At 40.4% G+C, this 20,489-nt stretch overlaps 1 protein-coding gene across 5 annotated transcripts in view; it reads left to right on the top strand.

Moving 5' to 3' along the window:
- Positions 1 to 20,489, top strand: part of PITPNB (phosphatidylinositol transfer protein beta) — a 59,906-nt gene that overhangs the window by 11,541 nt on the left and 27,876 nt on the right. For all 5 annotated transcript variants that reach the window (XM_036353411.1, XM_036353410.1, XM_036353413.1 and 2 more), the window contains exons 4-7: positions 5,849 to 5,940; positions 6,683 to 6,690; positions 7,177 to 7,251; positions 8,376 to 8,459. In XM_036353411.1, coding sequence (XP_036209304.1) covers positions 5,849 to 5,940; positions 6,683 to 6,690; positions 7,177 to 7,251; positions 8,376 to 8,459 — 259 coding nt within the window. The remainder of the gene's footprint in view (positions 1 to 5,848; positions 5,941 to 6,682; positions 6,691 to 7,176; positions 7,252 to 8,375; positions 8,460 to 20,489) is intronic.

Consider the following 20,489-nt stretch of genomic DNA (forward strand, 5'->3'; position numbering starts at 1 on the left):
CTAAGATCCAGAAAGATCCAGTGGACCCTGTGTCACTGCTGTTTGGTAGTAGAGATTGGACATGAACCCAGGCAGGCATTGTGACTCCAGAACTTGCCCTCTTAATCACTTGGCTCTACTGCTGAGCCCTGTGGGCTGGTTCGAATATTTTCCATTTCCTGAAGTGAACTGCAAAGGACTTGACAGTGAAATCCTTCCAAATCCACGATTTCACCATAACCCATTTTCTTACGTCTTTAAAGTCGCAAGTCTTAAAACAAAAGTTAAAAACTTACCATGGTACTCCAGATTTTCACATATGCTCAGTTGTAATAGCTGTCCAGAATAAAGACCTTTAGCTCTAAGTAAGCTAGTCTTTGATTGTCTTCCAGACTGATCTGGTCCAGCCCCTTAGGCTATTTTTCTAATGATTTTGGGTCCCTCATAACCTGCTCAGCTTTCTGAACACAGCTTAGATCCGTCCTGTGCGGAGGCACTCCATGACTACTTACATTCTTTCCTAACCTCCATCATTTTTTGTCACTCTACTCAGTTTGCTTCCTAGACATGTATTTCCATGTCTTGTACCCCACTGACCATAAAAGTTTGAGTATGTTTCCGTAACTTGTTTAATAAGCATGTAATGATGGCTAATGGGGAATTGAGGACAGAATTTATTGGGCAAAAAATTTGGAAGCAAGGCAAGATAATGTGTTGCAACGTTTGAGACGGTATTTCAGAGAAAAACTTGCAGTTCTCCTGAGACCTCATCAGAACTCTGACCAGACCTTTTGCTGATTGTTTTCTTTCCCTTCTAGGGGAAAATTAGGTTTGCCCTTTTTTATTTCTCATAAATATTATGCTTTCACCATCTCCAGTCAGTCCTGCCATATGGAGAGTTCGTAAAGCTTCGCCCGCTCTAGAATGGCCTTGTTCCCCAAAGGCTAAAATAGCAGAGGTTTTATTGGAAATTGTTTTAAAATTTCATGTGGTTCAAATTAAGAGCTCATTTTTATAAGCAAAAAGACCCCTTTGCCAGGAAGTAAAAGTTATGTTCGAATTGAAAATGAGAAGCTTAGCCTTGGCCGGTGTGGCGCAGTTGGTTGAGCATGATCCTGTGCACCAAAGGTCTCCGGTTCAATTCCTGGTCAGGGCATATACTGAGGTTGTGGGTTAGATCCCCTGTCAGGGTGCATATGGGAGGCAACCCTTTGATGTTTCTCTCTCACATCGATGTTTCTCTCTTTCCCTTCCTCTCCAAAATCAATAAAAATATATTTAAAAAATAAATAAATAAAAGCAACCAAATATAGATTTTTTTTAAAAAAGGAAGTTTAAATCACCTGAGCATGCAAAGATTAATTTTAAATGATTTCTATTGAGAGATCATCTCTGAATGAGGATAAGTAAGAAATTAATAAATAGCCTAATATAGTGATTTGTTCTTGAGTTGAGAATTAGCCATCAACACATAATTTTTTTCTTTGTATATATGTAGCTCTGAGTCTTAAGTTTGCACAGGTAAAAGTTTTCCAAATCAGGAGTGATCCTATTCTTCAAGAATATCAAAAATATTATTGAAATACATTTTTTCCTCTTTATGGTCCACAGTGACCCTTAACATGAGTTTGTACTGCATGGGTCAACATATATGTAGTAGTTGTTTTTTTCCAATAAATATACTGTCGGCCCCCTATTTCCCCAGATTTTGCTCCTACGAATTCAACCACAAATGGAAAGCATTACTTTTATTATTGTTATTATTAATATTATTATCATTATTGATTTCAGAGAGAAGGGAGAGGGAGAGGGAGAGATAGAAACATCAATGAAGCTTCCTATCAGATATATGATTTGCAAAATTATTTGCTTATTGTGTGAGTTGTTCCACTTTCTTGACAGTGTTGTCCTTTAAAGCTTAAAAAGTATATAATTTTGATGAAGTCCAATTTACCTATATTTTTCTTTATTATTTATGCTTCTGGTGTCATTGCCCATTCCAAGATCACAAAGATTTATCTGTTTCTTCTAACAATTTGATAGTTTTAGCTCTTACATTTAGACCTTTAATCCATTTTGAGTTAATTTTTTCCACACTTTATTCTCACCCACTCCTTTAATTTTCCATACAAAGCCAGAATGATCTTGAAACTTAGATCAGGTTGTGTCATTCCCCTTCTTAAGCCCTTCATTAGCTTCCCATCATATAAAGAATAAAATGCAAATCCTGTGACCTATAAGATGGGCCCCTGTGACCTGTCTGCCCCCTGCCCACCTCACCATTCTCAGCTTCTTTCCCTCTGTCCTTGTTCACCACCATCTAGCCCTGCTTGGGGCAAATGTGGGAGGCCACCAATCTATGTGTCTCTCACATGGATGTTTGTCTTCATCCCCTCTCCCTCCCATTCTACTCTCTTGGGAAATCACTGGAAAAAAATATCCTCAGGTGAGGATTAACCACAACAAAAAAGAAATGATTAGCCAAGTTACTTATCTCAGGAACAGGATTTTAAAAAAAGGAATGCTTCTAGATCAGGAGAAGTTCTGTGGACATTATGGTCATTGATTATGTATCTTTTAAGCCATATTAACCCTTTGTTTTCTAGTACCACTGTGACAAAGTCCTCTCGCTGCAAAGCAGACAGGTTCACAACCATTGAGCTTAGATTAGATCTTAATATTATCTCCTGAAGACAAGCTTAGATTAGCTCTTAATATTATCTCCTCAAGACAATTGATAAAGCACTTTGGTTGAATTTTACCCCCAAGTTAAATATTCTTAAATAACCTTCCTGTGTGGGGAGGCTACGTGTTGGCAAAGAACCTTTGTGCTCTTGGGCATAACGCTATGGCTGACTTTCAACAGTGGAATCTAGATATGTTTACATTGAGGCAGGCACTTTCACCAGTATTGATTTATTATGAGAGAACATTTCGTGACTAGTTTGGGATGAACAAGAGGAAGAATGTCCCTCCTCATTTGTTTTTTGAAGGCCTAACTCCATTTTGTTAAATCAGTTCATGTATGTTCCTTTTCTGAGACTCTGTAAGCTTCCAAAACAGAATTTCCTTCATTTTACTACAGTGACTTCCTAAGTGTTACCGAGGTGGAAAAACAATGTATATGCTATGCTCTCAGTTATATGTGTAAGTGGCACACTTATACATATGCCTTGTTAGGGATATGTTAGAGCTGCCATTAATGAAAATTTCTCTCCTGTGAAATAGAATTGAAATTTAATTTTATTTACTCCATTTATGCATTTTTCCCACGTTTAGTCAATTACTTAGATTCATTGAGGGAGGCTTGTGCTTGTTAATGTTCTTATGTTAAATGTAAAAAGCCAGTAAATTTGAAACAATTGGCTCAAAGGTTTGGTTGTGCCTAACTAAGTCAAAACAAAATGAATTGTTAGAATTCATATCGTGGAAATAGCATCCTGGAGGTAAGATAATAGGCAATTCGGGGGCAAAATGAAGAAATACTTAAGCTTATATATTTGGCTGTTGGGGCTTTTAATGGCTGACTACCAATTTTCTTCTGTTTGGGCCAGCAAATTTTAGAACTTTTGATGAATATCAAGGTTTTTAGAATATTGGGCACTCTAGAAATAAAGAGGAGAGTGTTAAAATGTTTCTGAGCTAGTACACAGCTATTTTTCCCCCTGCCTTTTCCTAAGTTGACCAAATGAACCATTGATAGATCTGTTTGTCAAACTCTCAGAGAGATTAGTGATCTTGTAGCTTATATTTTTTAAATATATTTCATTGACTTTTTACAGAGAGGAAGGGAGAAGGATAGAGGGTTAGAAAAATCAATGAGAGAGAAACATCGATCAGCTGCCTCCTGCACACCCCCCACTGGGGATGTGCCCGCAACCAAGGTACATGCCCTTGACCGGAATCAAGTCTGGGACCCTTCAGTCCGCAGACTGACGCTCTATCCACTGAGCCAAACCAGTTAGGGCTTGTATTTTTTTAAATTACCCACATCCTATATAATAAAAGGCGAATATGCAAATTGTCCTCTCAACCGTGAGTTCAACCAGGGGATGTGGCTGGCCAGCCAACCACCTGTGTCCCCTCCCCTTGGCCTGCGCAGCCCGATTGGATCAAGGCGGACCCCACCCGTGCACAAATTTGAGCACCAGGCCTCTAGTGTATTATATTCCACTCTGATTAGACCTCTCCCACATTTAAAGGGGTTTTGAGTAAAGGAAGAAATAATTTAAACTGCTAGATATTGGTTGACTTTTAATGTGATATTATTTTCTTTTCTTTTCTGGTGATTTGATTTGCCACAGTAGTGGAAGCTCCAAATCATGTACCTGCTTTTGTGTTCTGAAGAGATAACAAAAGGGCTGTTCATACGACCTCTTCTGCAACCTCACAGTCTCTGGCTAGTGTGGGATTCCTTACATCTAGTCTCTGGTCAGCTGCTCAATCTTATTATGGGGCCAGAAGTGCATGCTGGGTCCCACATTTCCTTAGTTTGTTCTTCCTCTTAGTTTAGGACATTAAGCTGTGCTTGAAAGTTCTCAGAGAAGCAGCTCTGATATGGAAAAAAATATGTAATAGGGCTTATAGTTGGAGGATATAGTTGTTTGTTTGTTTTTTGGTTTTTTTCTGGGTTCTCTGTTCTGTTCCATTGGTCTATGTCTGTTCTTGTACCAGCACCAGGCAGTTGTTTTTTTAAAAAATTCTTTATTGTTTAAAATATGTCTCCTTTTCCCCTCATTGACCTCTCCCCGGCCACCCCCACCCTGGAGGATATAGTTTTGACATACAGTTATTTAGCCACTTAAATGCTGGTTATCTGAATGCTTACCTCACAGTGTTATTAGGGGATTTAAGTGAAGAAAGGCCTGTGAAAGTACCCAGCTCCATGTCAGCTCATAATTTAAAAGCGGTAACTATCATTATTGAGCACTCCTTGTCCTGCGCAGAGTGCGAGACATGTTGCAAGATATTATCTGATTGAATCCTCTCATTGACCCTGCAGAGTAGGTAATATAACTCCATTCAACACATGCAGTTCAGAGAGCCGAGAAAGTGCCCAAGGTCATACATCTTCCAAGTGGTGGTGATGTTGCGATTTGAACCAATCCGTGTGAAAAGCCTGGGCATGTAAAACTGCTTCTATGTGATGAAATGATCGCTTAAAATGGTCATTTCATTTGCATTTCTTGAAGACTATAAGATTGAGGAGTCCATTTATTTGTCTGCCGGTTGCATTTTCTATTTGTGATGTGTTTGGATATCTTTTGCCTGTTTTATCTTTTGTGATCTTTCCTGATTATCTTAGGAATACGCACAACCTCATCATATGTTATGTATTTAACCCTTCTCTGACCATGCTTAAGGCAGCAAGTGACACTCATCTTCCAAACCTACAAAATTTGACACTTGGATATACTTTCATATCTCATTTTTTATAATTTTTTTAGGTTTATTCTGTAAAATGTGTGAAAAGACTTTTTACTCAGCGATACCCCCTTATTCTGGGGTTTCTTTTTTTTTTTTTGCTTTAGGAGACAGTGTAGTGTAGTCTTTACACACGAGAACTTCCCTGTTGTGTTATGTACAGGTTGACTGGCCTCATCTAACTCTTAGGGAGATAGATCAGAAGCTCATAAGAATGAATTACTTCTATTTTAAAAAATGCTGTATGCGGTTAAACGTAGAATTATTTTGTTGTTTTTACATTCATTTTCCACTTGATTACTGTGGGAACGAGGAGAAAACTGTTGAGTCCGTGAAGCTTAGAACATAATCACCTTTGACGACCGCTCTTTGAAGCAGTGCGAAAGGCGCCAACAGAGCAGTGATGGCGCTGTTGAAAATATATCCACTATTTCTCTCCTCACAGCAAAGTTCCTGGATTCGTGAGATTGATTGCTCCCGAGGGCTCCTTGGTATTTCACGAGAAAGCCTGGAACGCATATCCCTACTGTAGAACAAGTAAGCCTGGTTCCCAGCAGCCATGCCCCCTAGGACAGCTTTGAGACGGGTGCCACCCGTCAGGGCCTTTGGTGGGGTCTCAGGTAGTCACGGCACTAACTGGCAGCGGAGAGGTTACATTGGGGTCCCCCCCCCCAGAGCTTTTTGAGGGGCCTGGGCTCATTCCTAGAGGACAGCACCTCGAGGTCCTTGCTGACTGCACAGGCTCCAGGGTTGCGCAAGTGGAGGAACAGAAGCATACCTTGTTTTATTGCGCTTCGCTGTATTCAGTGAAGGCAAGACCCTCCACCAGCTTTGTTGCGGTGGTTTGGAACTGAACCCGCAGTATCTCTGGGGTATGCCTGTGCAGAAACTATAAAGAAAGGCCGTCCATACTCACAAGTGTCTCCTGGTGTGGTTTTAACAGTATTTTGCTTATATTGCCACATAATAGGTGAGGGATATGGCAGCTTCTGGAAAAGGTTTTTGTTGTTTGCTAAATTGGTATTATAAATGATGTTTTTGCTTTTGTGACATTATTCTTTTTACCATTGTTTTAAAATTGGGTTATTGACTCCATAATCTAAAGCATGCTACTCTGTGACTTGTACGGAAACTGTGCTTTGAGGATGTACACTAGTAAATACCTTATTTTCAGGTAGTTTGATCTTGTGACATTAAGTATTGTGACAGATTGTTTTGACTCTGATTAATATTCTAACATGTTTCTCCTTTTATTGCCCACCTGTCCATGACGCTTCAGTTGTAACGGTGAGTAAAACTGTTTTTTGTGTCACAAACTCTTCATCTTTCGACTTTGCTTTACATCGTAATTTATTTGCACCTGTTTTATTAAACTGCCCATCACTGCATGGTTCCTCCTCTGTGCTTCTTCCAGCAACCTGCACTCCACCACATGCTTCCAGGTTTAATGGGCTCTCTCCAGCCTTAGCTCAAAGTCTCCCTGTTGACTTTATTTTGCTTCTGCTGCTTCCTTCAAAGGCCAGATTCGCTCACCAATCTCACCGCTTCTTTAACATTAGCCCTGTATGCTGCATGACAAGTAGGGTTGTTTAAATTATTTAAAAGCATGTAGCATTTGGTTTGCCCAGCAAGCTTATAAAAATAGATAGCGAACGATTCTTTACCCTTGAGGATCAGACTTGTAGAGTCAAAGGCATGGATGCTTATGCTGGGGAAGGCTCCACAAAGAACTGGTGTGAGATCACTATCATTTTACTGTTGTGTTTTCTGCAGAATGAATATATGAAAGATGATTTCTTCATTAAAATCGAAACGTGGCACAAACCAGACTTGGGAACCTTAGAAAATGTAAGTTTCACCTCTGGACTTTTCATTGAAATGAGAATACTATAGTCCATCTTGTCATCACCAGAGTGATGACACCTGCATCATACTAGTACCTGGCCACCCCAGGGTGTGTCCGATTACAGGGAGGCGAGCAAACAACTGGAAACAAATGGGTTTTCCTGACCTTTCTCCTTCCCTTGAGTGGACTTGTTGTTTTTATCAGCAACTCCTTCTCTGCCACAGGGAAAGCACAGTTAAACGAAATTCACAGATAATCCCCAAACCAATCTTAGGCACTAAATTTCAGATTTCTTTTATCCTTTCATCTCTGTGTATTTGCCAGAGCTGCTCTCCATTGCAAAAATGATGGCTTTAATTTCCATCTCCATTCCACTTTGCTTGGGATATGGGTTGATGTCAGAGAAATGGCCTAGGAAGGAGAAGGTACTTTGGATAATTTATAGTAATGTTGACGAGTTCCGGATTTTTACAAGTTGGTACACATTCATCTCTAAAATAAATGAGGTGATTTGATATTTTAGTCTGTGTATGATTTAATCTGCCTTCAGCTTTCAAGTGGCTATATCTTTGGCAGTTTTTAAACAATTCTTAATTGGTTCATAGATGGAGTTTCAGAAATAGATTGAACAACATGAAGTATACAGGAGTTAACATCATCCTGAAACTGAATAGCTTTCGGATGATCAACGTCAGGAGAGTTTCAGACCATACAGTGCAGCTTTTGGAAATCTTAATTATAATGTCACTTTATGTTTATCTGGAATTTGGAGGTTAAAAGGACTTTGTCATGTATTGTTTGAGTTAAACATGGGTCAGGTACATTTTGTTAACTAAATACTTTCTAAGGACTACCAGAAAATATTGTGACAGATTCCTGTTAATTTGGCAGCATCGTTACCACCCCCCCCCCCCTTATTTTGGGGTTTTCAAGGGATAATAAAAGATTTCTAGATCCTTCAAGACTTCAGATGGCTAATTTAATTATGTAGCAATTTAGACTCTGCCCCCCCCTTATAATGTACTCTGAGAGACTCAAGATAAAGATTTTATATGTAAGTATAATAGTTTTGCCTAGCAAGAATAGTCTACAATTTGTTTTGTTTAATTTCTCTTTGTAATTTTAGGTACACGGTTTAGATCCGAACACATGGAAAACTGTTGAAATTGTCCACATAGATATTGCAGATCGAAGTCAAGTTGAACCAGCAGTAAGTACTACTCAGTGGCATTTTAACCTGTTGCCTCTTACATCTAAGAATTATTTCATTTATTTCTTGTATGGCCTACATTTTTACATCAGAAAGATCAGAGAGAAGGAGAGAAGGTGATTTTTTTTGTGTGTGCGGATTTCACCTTTGCACAAGTGATCCCTTTAAGAAATCTCAGTGTACCTGAGATATACAGAGATTTATTTTCATGGGGGGTGGGAGGAAGTGACAGTATTTTACAAAAAATTAAGAAAGCAAAAATTCAATTTACATACAAATTTTCGGTAATTCGGGTTACCCTAACATTGTCATTTGTGAGAAATGGTTGATGGTAGAACATCTCAGTTTACCAGTTGTGTAGCTTTCTATTTTGATTCTTACTAGATGTAAATATTTGCACTTCAGGCTTTTGACTTAATAAGAACACTTGTTCTCAAGAGTATTAAAACCTTTATTTCACCACCACCCCCTGTACAACTCTCCCCTGCTAATTAGGGCCCTGGTATTACTTTGCCACATGTGCAATATTAACTCACTACTTAGACCATCCTGCGTGCTGCTTTGGTATTGCAGTGAACAGCTGTGGACTTTTACATGTTAAGACAACCTTCTTGCTAGTCGAGAGAGAGCTAAAGCTTTGAAATAAGAGTGACACCTCGTTTTGTCATGAAACGCAGCGTTTCAGTTAGCATTTCATTTCATTTCCCGTGCTTCTTCCCTGAACTTGAACATTGTTATAAGCTGAGCAGAAATAACTCAGCAACTAACTGTCTCACATTGCTGTTGTAAATAAATGTAAACCTCCTGAAACAAAGACCCCTGTCCTTTTCTCAGAAATCACTGGGGTTCGGACTGCCAACGGTGACCCTCTGCTAGGCTGGGTCCTGTTCAGCTAGGGCCCCTCCCTGATTAGAAGTGGGATCTTTGTCATGGGAGATTTTATATTTTAGTTGTACTATGATTTGAAGTTATTTCCATTTTAGGGCTATTTCTGCCTTAGAAATGATATAAGGCTTTTTTTTATCCTCAGAAGTAAAATGTATGTTCTATGGAAAACAGGGTCTGTTTTGCCCTTTTATTTCTCTTAGTATCGTTTCCAGCCATGATTTCTTGGCGATAGGAAGAGCAATCATTGGGATGAGTAATGAGTGAGTCAGTTAATGGCTAGGTCAGGACAGCTCACAGGCCTGGAGCAGCAGGTCACCAGATAGTACCAAGCAGCAGTATGGCCCTGGGGCTGGGTGGCCCGGGGAAGTCATTCTGGTTGTACTGTCAGTTTGAAAATGCTGTGCTGGCCAAACAAAATGGTCTGATATTGTGGCTCCTAGGTTTGCATTCCATGTTGTTCTTCAGCAGAGCACAAGGCAGCTCTGGTTTTGCTGGGGGAATAAGAGTAGTTCTTTGTCCTTGTTCTCAGGTTAAAGTGCACCCTCAGTCAGTGTTTATAGGCACCCATGGAACTTGTGAGAACAGTGAAGGCAGATTATGAAGAGCCTTAGAGCCCTCAGTCCCATTCCTTCTACCCCAGCTTAACGTTCAGAGAGCAAAGAAGGCAGCGCTGGCCTCACATGCATGACAACAGCACTTGAGAGGGTGCTTCGGATGGAGGGCGCTGCACATGCAAAGGCTGAGCAGGTGCTCTCTGTGGGTAGATAGACACTGAAAGAGAGAATGGATGGGGCCCAAATGGGGAGGGTCTGCATTGTGAGTCCATGGAGCTGTGACTAAGAATATACATTCTGAAACTAGATCGGCTTCAGATTCAAATTCTGAGGTGGTGCTACCTGCCGGCTCTCCCATCTTGGGTGCCTGTTTTAGCTTGTGTAAAATGGGGCTCATCACCTCACAGGACTCAATGTGAGTACTTGGAGCAGTGTCTAGTTTAATAACGGCTGGCCATTTTGCCATTATTATTAGCTGCAGGTGCCCAGAAGTTCTGAGAATCTATGTTCACACCACGCATTGTCTGGGGAGTGAATAAGTGTTCACATATGTCTGTGTGATTTTGTTTTTCAGTGTCCATACTTCCTATTTTCCAAGTTACATTTTAGAAATTAGTAAGATATACTTTTTAAAAAATTGTGTTGGATTCACAGTACCTTTTTTATTATGATAAAATACACATAACAAAATTTACCATTTTAAAATGTATAGTTCTGTGGCGTTTAGTACATTCACAGTATTGTACAACCATCAGCACCATCCAGTTCTGGAACATTGTCATCATCCCAAATGGACACCCTGGACCCATAAATAGTCACTCTCTCCTTCCCTCTCCCTTCAACTTTCAGCTACCACTAACCTCTTCTCTTTTCTGGATTTACCTGTTCTGGATATTTCATGTCAGTGGAGTCATAACAGTATGTGGCCTTCTCTGTCCGGCTTTTGTTACTTTAGCCTCATGTTTTCAAGGTCCGTCCACGTTGTTGCATGAGCCATTACATTGCTTCATTCCTTTTTTGTGGCTGAATAATGGTTTGGTGTGCAGATAGCCACATTTTGTTTATCCGTTGATCCGCGGGTGAACATTGGGTTGTTTCCATCTTTGGCTGCTGTGAATAGGGCTGCTGTGAACGTTGTGTCACAAGAGCTTCTGGTTTGTGTGTCTTCTTAGTTGTGGACACTGAAAGCACAACTGATGTCATCTAGGAAATTCGTAGACTTGTTGACAGTAAAATAAGAACCCCCACATAAACATTTTCATCTGTAAAAGGAGAAGGGGACTCCGTGGTGGGAGGCAAGGGTGTCCTTGACAGTTTTAAAGCCTAGGGGTGAGGAGCAGAGCGTTGAGCTATCGGGGGTGTGTGAAGGCTGAGGTGGGTAGGTGTGGTGGGGGGAGAGCTGTAGGGCCTGGCACCCGTTCCAGCAAGGAAGTGGGCAGGAGCCTAGTGGGCCGGGGAAGCAGGTCTGCCCTTTTCCGAACATTCCCATTTGTTCACTCTGCTGGCACAAGACAGTTGCCCCGACTCTCCCTTCCAGTTCCATCCCGTCTGCTTGGCCTTGACTAGTTAATGTTTGTCTTAGGATTAGCCTCTATGGCAAATACCTGGGTCACCTGGGCATCCTTTCGTTTTACCAGATCTGGTTTGGTTTTCTGTTGAGTTAATTTGTTCATTTGATTCTGCCTTTTTTATGTTCCTTGAAAATTCTAGTCCAAGCTGTTGGGAAAAAGGAAGCTTCCAGATCATATTTGCAAATTCTAAAATGGTATTTAGTGGCTGCGCAGTCTATGCTGCCGGAATAGCCCTGCTGTAGCTATCCACGACGAATATAGTGCCCTCAGGAGGCTTACAATCCCGCGACACAAGTCCAGTGCAGTGACATAGTTCACAGATGGCACAGGCTTATGCTTGGTCCAAAGTTCTGCAGGATTTCAGAGAAAAGAACAAATGATTTATGGGTGTGGAAACATATTAAGGTATGTCTGCCATACCAACCGTGATTACTTAGTGCCTAAAAGTTGCTCTTGAAGAATTTAAGTGACACTAGAATTGGGAGCTTTGTAACTATGAATAGGCCAACACGGTGGAATTTCTGTAGGAAGGTCTTCTGAAGGTGTGGTGATCTCTCAAAGTTCAGATGACGATACCTTAACTCTTGGAGATTTTAGTCTCGGAATGGCTTAGTTCATTGATTTTCATTTTGTTTACGATGAACTCTAATTTGTCTTAAATGAGCTAATTTTTCTAAAAACTTCTTAAGCTAATTTTTCCCCTTATTACTTGCTTTAAAAGAAATAAAACCAGGTGATTAGTAATTTTGAGAAGATAAGTAATCAAGTCTCCTTCGAAATCAGGACAAAGGTGAAATAGTTGGGAGGTCAAGAAACCAAGAAGTTGGAAGTGAAGCTTGGATCTTTTACCTCCACCTGGTGGGGATTTTCTGTCACTGCAGATGGATTTAATACAAACAGCCCTAAATATTTTAATTCAGAGTGACTGTTGATTACTTTTAGGGTTTAACTCTCTGCTGCGTTGCTGGTGTCAGACAGCTTGTATACCACTCTGTCATAGACTTGCTGGCGTTTTTTTGGGTTTTTTTGGTTGTGCTTATGAACTGTACTTCATGCACAGAAGGGATGTGATTAGCCCGCGGTGTAACTGAATACTTGGGGAGATGCTTTGACATGTTTACATAATTGAATGGGAAACATGATCACAATAACTCTAGGAATGGGATTTATTGTAAAAATCTGTCAGTGTGACCCAGGGTTACAGAGGAATATGCTAGAGAAATCATATGTATGTAAATATATGATTTATTTAGGGTCTTTTGTTGATGACTTACACTGAGTGGCCAGATTATTATGACCACCTGACGTTTGTAGGCAAATTAGCTATAATTTCACGCTGAAGTTGCTAGAAGGCCAGACCATTATAAATAGGGAAGCAGCTTGTTTACCACGACGGTAGAAGTGATTTTTTTCTGAAGGTATGGGTAAACAACGCGATTTGACAGCCTTTGAAAGTGGGATATATATATATATATATATATATATATATATATATATATATACTGTAGAAAGTGTGGTGTATTAGTATAGCCTCTAGTTTCTGGAATTTTCTAGAAGATACATCATTGACTAATGAAACAAGCTAAGCAAGCAATCTGGGATTGCTGCATAAATGTTCCTACCCAATCTCATTTGGCCAGCAAACAAAACAGATTCCCTGTTTCAGGGGAAAGACGCATTGTAGTGAAGTGTTAAGATGCTAATTCCTTTAAGAAGGAAGGCTCCTGCTTGGCATTGAAGCAGCCACAGAGCACAGGGTTCCAGCAGGACACACCCCCTTGCTCCCACCCTCTCCCCATTTCAAATCTAACCAGGGTATCACTCCTGAAAAGACTTCCTCGGTAAATTGAGTACCCTTTGGGGGCCTGGCCTATCCTGTTCTCATCATCTCTGTGTTGCCAGGACCTAGCAAGATGCTCACCATTGAGCCTGATGTGGAGTGACTTCTCAATAAAGGCTTGGTGGGTGGATCAAAGAGAATTTGCAGATTTCCCCCCTCTGTGGTGTTTAAAAAAAAAGTTTAAAGGAATTGAAGTTTTTTGGGGGGTTCAGCTATCAAATGAACAAAATTCTACTTTAGATCCTCTTTTTACCAATCCTAGATGGTGAAGTATGTACTAGTAATGATGTACTTTAATTCTAAAAATTCTGTCCTTTCTAAATGAGCATATATCTTTCTGACAGATTAAAAAGTTGTTTTAGATCCAATTGTAATAGAAGTCTAGGTATCCAGCACAGAACACCAGAATATAAAGTTTTTTTAATTTCTAAAGTTGCCATAAATACATAACCACAACAAAAAGTCGCAAATTCTTTAAATGTCCTGATGAAATGCACATGCATATCTTCAACTCATTTCTAAAATGTACACAAATGAGTCAGTTGACATCTGCTTCTGCTTTTTTCTAAGGTATAAATGTGAATCTGGCCCCTTTTAATCATCTCCAGCACTTTGTCTAAGTAGCTTTCCATGATTTGTATACAAAAGTCACTTCCCAGGAGAGGAAGGCTCTTTAAAGTGTAAGCCGAAGTGTACACACGATTAACATCAGAGAGACCTTCGTTTTTGGAAGTAATTTGAAAGAAAATGAGCAGGGGTTTTTTTCTTTTTTTAAAAGAAAGAAATTGGAACCATATTTTTAGGTATTTATGTGTAACCAGAAAGGATTGTATCAGCCTCCCTGTATCGTATATGTTTCCCTGTATCGTATATGTGACCTTATAATTTCCAAGGTTATTTTTGGCAGAAATGTTTAATTCAAATTTGTAAGGCCCACGGGTTAAAAATTGATCTAGCTTGATAATCTGTTTTTTAAATGTCATTAATAAGCAAATATTAATGATATGAAAGTATTAAATTGTTTGGGAGACTTCGTTTAAAAATACAGACCTATTTAATATTAAAAGCAACAAGTTTAAAGAGGGAGTGAATTTCCCCCTCAGGTTTCAGCATGTTGGAGGGGGTACTAATTTATGATGAAAGGTTTTTCCCAAGTGGGACATTTCAAAACCAAGAGTAGCCCAGCTTGTAACTGTAGAGTTGTTTCTCTGAAGATGGTATTCCTGAAAGAAGAGACAAAAGCTAGAAATTTGCCATGTTGTTTCTGGGTCACAGGAAGGATGTGCTGTGATTGACAGGGTCCTTCCTGGGGACTTCCCTGCAGAGCTTGAGAGGCCCTATTGCTGACTCAGGAAGCTTGTGCTCTTAGTTTGATAAAGTTCAGATATTAAACCTCTTCCTTCTTTTGTTTTGTTTTTTAACCACCTCCGCCCCAATTGTTGCTCCCCCATCCTTCTTTCTACCTGCTCATGAGTGTAATAGCCATATCATATTTACCTTAAGTCTCCATTCTTTTTTCCGCTCCCTCTCTCTATTTGCCAATGCCCCCCCTGGGCTGGGGGGAGTGCTGAGGAGGGGGGTGTCTCACACTGTGGGCTCTGAGCACAAAAGCCACCCTGATGCCCGCTCTACGTAGCCAGCCTTCCCTCCCTGGCCTGTGGTCATTTGCTTGTCACTGCTGCTGGACTCAGGGCCACCACTTTCCAGCAAAACACTTTTTTAGCAAGAGCTCCTGGAGCAAAGTGTGGCTCCACCAACTGGTCACAATTCTTTTATTGATTCTTCCGGAGGCACAGGCACTCCCAAGTGAGAGGATGGGCTGCTGGTAAATCTCTTCCTCCCTGCCAGGACCTGGGATCACCTTCATTCAGTACTGCTCGCTCAGCCTCTGCCCTCACCACAGCCACGAGGCAGGGTCTGTACAAGTGCGAATCCATTTGGGACTGGATCTGCCAATTGGTCCTTGGAAGTTAAAAGGTTCTTTTCAGAGCCTTGATGCCCTCTGTGGGGGAGCATTGGGGCTAAGGACTTGAAGACCTAAAGGCTTGAGCCCCTCTCCATTTAAGCAAGGTCAGCTCACAGGCAGCTTGTGAGAAATGCAAATTCTCACCACCGCCACCCCTCCTCCCAGCTCTCCAGGTGGTGCTTGTGCACGCTCAGGCTGGGATGTGGTTCTACACTATTCATGGTGAAGATTATAGAGGGGTCCTTCTAGGATTTTGGAAACAGAAGGAATCTCAGTTGGAGGCCATGGTCCAAAACATTCACCCCAACCTTTATTTTTACTACGCAGTTTTTGAGCCCAGGAAGTGCTGTAACTCCCTGCGCCGCATAACCAGTGGAAGGGGAGTCAGGACTCAAAGCAGGGCTGCTGGCTGCTTTTTATTTTTGTCTTTCTGTATGATGCGCCTTCCTTTGCAGTATGTTGATTAAGAGCATTTTTCATTCAATTAAAACAAGCCTGCTCTCCCATGTATCTCCCTAGTCCCCCAAATAGCAGTTTTCATCAGTGGGTTTGGTCACCTTTTCCCATATCTACTAAACCGTGGCATATATGGAAATTTGCGTATGTGCACTTATAATAAAAGGATTGGAAGCCCTACAGTGTTTTTTCATGTGGGTACTTCCAGGGAGCACCACTCCTGCATCCTCTCATGTTCATTCAGCAAACATTTATTGGAACTTGCTATCTGCTCTTTGGCGGTATGGTAACTGTTTTTCCAGATAAAGGAATAATTGTATCTGTCTGAAGAGAGTGAACTTTCTTAATCAGTAACAGTTAAAGTGTTTCTAAGTGACTTGGGAGTCAGTCCGTTCCAACTGTTGCTTATGTAGTATAGCAGTGCTGAGTGCCTCTCCTCGGAAGGGTTTTCCCCTCACAGCTGGTAAGTGCCAGGCCGTGCTGGCTCCTGGCTGCAGCTGAAGTCTGTGTTCAAAGGCTAACTAGAGCTGGGCGTTTGGAATCTTGTACTTTATGAGGTAGAGTAATTGTATAGCAGAAGACAACAATAGGATCGGTGTGTTCATCTAAGCTGCACATCTGTCTGTTATGGGCGGAAGTGGGGTTCTTGGGATACTGCTGGAATAAGTAAGCATTTCCGGAGGCCCCCGCGGGCGAATGAGAGCCAGTGTCCAGAGTTTCCGTTCCATATTGCAGCCCGGTCCCCTTCATCGCCAGGTTAGCTGCAGTCCATTAGTCCATTGCGTGTGGGTTGCAGGTTAACTCAAGGGAGCCCTACAAGCCCAGAGTCACATAAGTCCCAAGTGCAGTAAGAGCACAAGAAAGGGAACTCTTGCGGCGGTTCTCACCTGTGGGTCACGACCCCTTTGGGGGTCGAACGACCCTTTCACAGGGGTCGCCTAAGACCATCGGAAAACACATATATAATTACATATTGTTTTTGTGATTAATCACGATGCTTTAATTATATTCAATTTGTAACAATGAAATTGGGGGTCACCACAACATGAGGAACTGTATTAAAGGGTCGTGGCATTAGGAAGGTTGAGAACCACTGGTTTAGGGGATTAAATGTCTCTAATTCTGCGCCCTTGCAGTGGCCATGTCCATTCTAGCCAATGACCTTTGTTCTCAGGTGTGATTGACAGCAAGCACCTTCCATGTGTCACCCCAACTTTACGGGGCATGTCTTTATCTCCCTTTTGTTGGAACCCTGGAAAATGTAAAGTTGCAGCTTTCTGGCGAAGCTGCCCAAATGACACGCCTACAATATCTGGCCTTCCCTTTGCTCCTTTCCTATTATTAATAATTAGGTTAATTACAGTGGTATCATAGCCACTTGTGGAAGTGTCACAATCACCTTTTTAAGGATTGTGATGTCAAAGGAAATGAATTGGCTTTTATAGTTTGTGCTTTTTATTTCTAGCCTTGACCATTTGTTCTTTGATTATGATCCACTTGTTTGGTGAGTATGTTTTGGTAGAGAGAACAATGTCCCATTTTAGTTGAGAGCAGAAATAATAGGGTATCCCCCAAAAATGTATACACACACATTGAATTTTTATAAAGGCAGTGTTTATTAAAATACATTTCATTTTCAAAATTGAGCTATCAGCTGTTGAAGTGTGTGTACATTTTTTGTATATTAGAAGCAGTACCTGATTTTCTGAAAGTGAGCACATAAGATAACTATTCATTCAGTTAGCTGTTTTCATTTTGAACTGCCATTCCATTATTTGAGAGCTGAAAAATTTGACACTTTTTAATTGTTTTAAATCATGAGTGTGTAGTGTTTTAAAGTTATTGCTCATTTTAAAGATACTTTCCCCCAGATGTCAGCCTCGGAAAGCTGATGAAACTGGGTTTAGTTTTTTAGGCATGCCAGTCATGGTCACACCTTCACGCAGTGCTTGTTTTCTGTGCTCTAGGAAGGATTCAGAATATCTTTTCTTTTGATCATTCTGTGAGGCAGTGCCCAGATGTTATGCATTTGAGTAGATAGTCTTGCAACATATGCTTGACTGCAGTGCCTTTAGAAATAACTTCATAATTTTAAAGAAATGTGCTTTCTAAATATGCTTTCTAAATCATCTTTATATGATTAGCTTTTTTCTCCCTTTAAAATTAAAAGCATGATGAAATCTGGCTGGAAAAAGTTAAATATTAGATCAGACTATGTGAAATTGTTAATATTTGTCAGCTTTTGAGCTATGAAAATGACCTTGTTTTAATGGGTGAACCTAATAGGTCTTTCGAATTAACCTTTGGTAAATGATAACCTTAAATGGTCTAGCTTGTTCTCTCTCAGAGCTTTCAGAATGCTGCTGCATTTTAGATGTTACTTTTGTTCCAACTGCTGCCTTTTACTTCCTAAGAAGGGCTTTCTGCTTCTCGGAGCTGTGCAGTGGCTACCCAGGCTTTCGCCCTGAAAAGAGCTTTTGTTTATTAAGTCTGTGGCTCAGACCCAGCAAGCCCGAGGAGAGCCCGCGCTTGCCAAATGCTTCTTCAGTGCTCTTTGGCGTGAGCAGGCACTCCATCCAGTAGAGTACCTCTTCCTTTTGCCATTAAGATGAACCTCGGCATTCATTTCTATCTTAAAAGCTTGTAACTTGTCTCTGGTGTATGTGTGAGAGCCCCAGAGGTTTTTTTTTTGCTTGTTTTTTTTTTTAATTAAAGTTTGTGTGTGTAACTTTATTAAAGTGTGAATTGTGAACCAGCTCCTAACTTGTAATAGGAGCCTCCTTGAATTCAGGAACAAAACAAAACTCAAATACAAGTTTTTGAGGTAGCAGAGATTTTGCTTTTGCTTAAGAAATTATCACTCGTCCAATGCTCTGCACATTTGCCTTTGCTATGCTGTGAAGCAAACCATTGTCAGGATCCTTTATGTAGTAGTTATAGAGGTTTTCCCCCCATCCTCAAAGAAGATATAAATAAATGTTAGCATCTTTAAAAAAAAAAAAAGAAATGTAAAAATGTTTTTCATTTCTGCTGCCTTACATGGTCAAGTACTTTGAGAATACTTATAATATTTGCATCCAGTAGTGGAGTTAGAGAATCTCTCATATATTTGAAGACATAGTTGGATAGCAGTGCCCTCTTGTGGGGTAATAACATATTGCTTATTTCATGCTTGCTTAAGTCTGAGCAAGGATTTATAAATTTCTCTTAAATCTGTATGTATGAGTATATTTTGCACAAAGTACCTTTTCACTAGGACCTCGAACCCATTATTAACTTGAGTAGAACAGTAGGGAGGGTGGTGGAAGTGGTTGGCTGTTTAGTAGAATTGCTCCAGTTCCTGGCTGGGGAGAAATTTTCTGGTAAGAGTTAGAAAAAATTTTTTTTTTTTGTGAGCAGCTAATGGCATATATTTTTAAAGAAATTCACATAAACGGCTCCTTAAAGTGAATTCCCATAATTCACTTTTAGAAAGAACTCACTTTTTCAACCATGTAAACTCTTTCCTAGGCAAGGCTCTCTGGGCTGGGATCCCTTCAGGTACTGGAGTCTTATCAATGATAAACTGTAAATTATATCACATTTTTGCAGTAAAGTATTGTGGTTAGCCTGGGTGTCGAGAGAGCAGCGCCTGAGTCCTGGCTCTTCTGAAGTAAGTTCTCCAAAAATAGTAGCAAGAATGATGCTTCTTATTGGATTCTGTTCTTGCTGGGGGGAAAAAAAAATGTTTAATTCCCCTCCCATCTTCCCCCCTGCAATTATAGCCTACTTGATGTTTGTTAAATGAGTGCTCTGGGTTACATGGGATCCTGGAACTTGGGAGCTTCTTTGTCTGAAGGCCAGATAATGAACCAACATGGACATTTTACTGGGAGGGCTCACTCTGTGAATTTTAAATAGGAAACCCCTCCCCCATTTTAGTTTAAGGAATTTGTTGTAATATGTTCTACAATCTACTTTCATTTAAGAAAATAAATGCATTTTTGTGTTAAATAAGATTTTTGTCAACATATTACTTAATTTTCAGGCATATGCGATTTAATTTTAAATAAATAATGTTTTGTTTCTTTTTTAAATATATTTTTATTGATTTCAGAGAGGAAGGGTGAGGGAGAGAGAGATATAGATAATGAGAGAGAATCATGATCGGCTGCCTCCTGCACGCCCCCTACTGGGGATTGAGCCCGCAACCCGGGCATGTGCCCTTGACCGGAATCGAACCCAGGACCCTTGAGTCCACAGGCCAATGCTCTATCCACTGAGCCAAACCATCTAGGGCTAAAATAAATAATGTTTAATAAGCTCCTTTAGCAAAATTGACTTGTTAATATGTTAAAACTTACTTCATTGGAATTGAGAGTTTACCTTCATTTTTAAGTGCTATAGTAAGTATATAAATATATAGTAATAATAAGTATAGTGTTACAGTAATAAATATATTGAATATTTTTGCATAAAACACAGCCTTGTCCCGACCAGTAGCCCCACCTACCCTGAAGAGCAGCCCACCGGCCTCAGGCTTTCCAGGACCCCCCTTTCCTATCCTTCAAAGGACTTTCTCCCTTTGCTTCATCTGCCCATCAACTCTTTGGTTTTCCTGCTGGGTTGTGGAATATGACTTTTGGTTGTAACCTCTTTTTGTAGGTGAAATCCCGATATCTTTCTCTCTCTATTAATTTGTAAACCTCCAAAGGCTTTGAAGATCTGCCTTGATAAACATGGCAGTGTTGGTGGTCTCTGGCTGTGATATGGATA

The sequence above is a fragment of the Myotis myotis genome, unplaced genomic scaffold (assembly GCF_014108235.1).
Source record: "Myotis myotis isolate mMyoMyo1 unplaced genomic scaffold, mMyoMyo1.p scaffold_m19_p_20, whole genome shotgun sequence".
NCBI lineage: Eukaryota > Metazoa > Chordata > Mammalia > Chiroptera > Vespertilionidae > Myotis > Myotis myotis.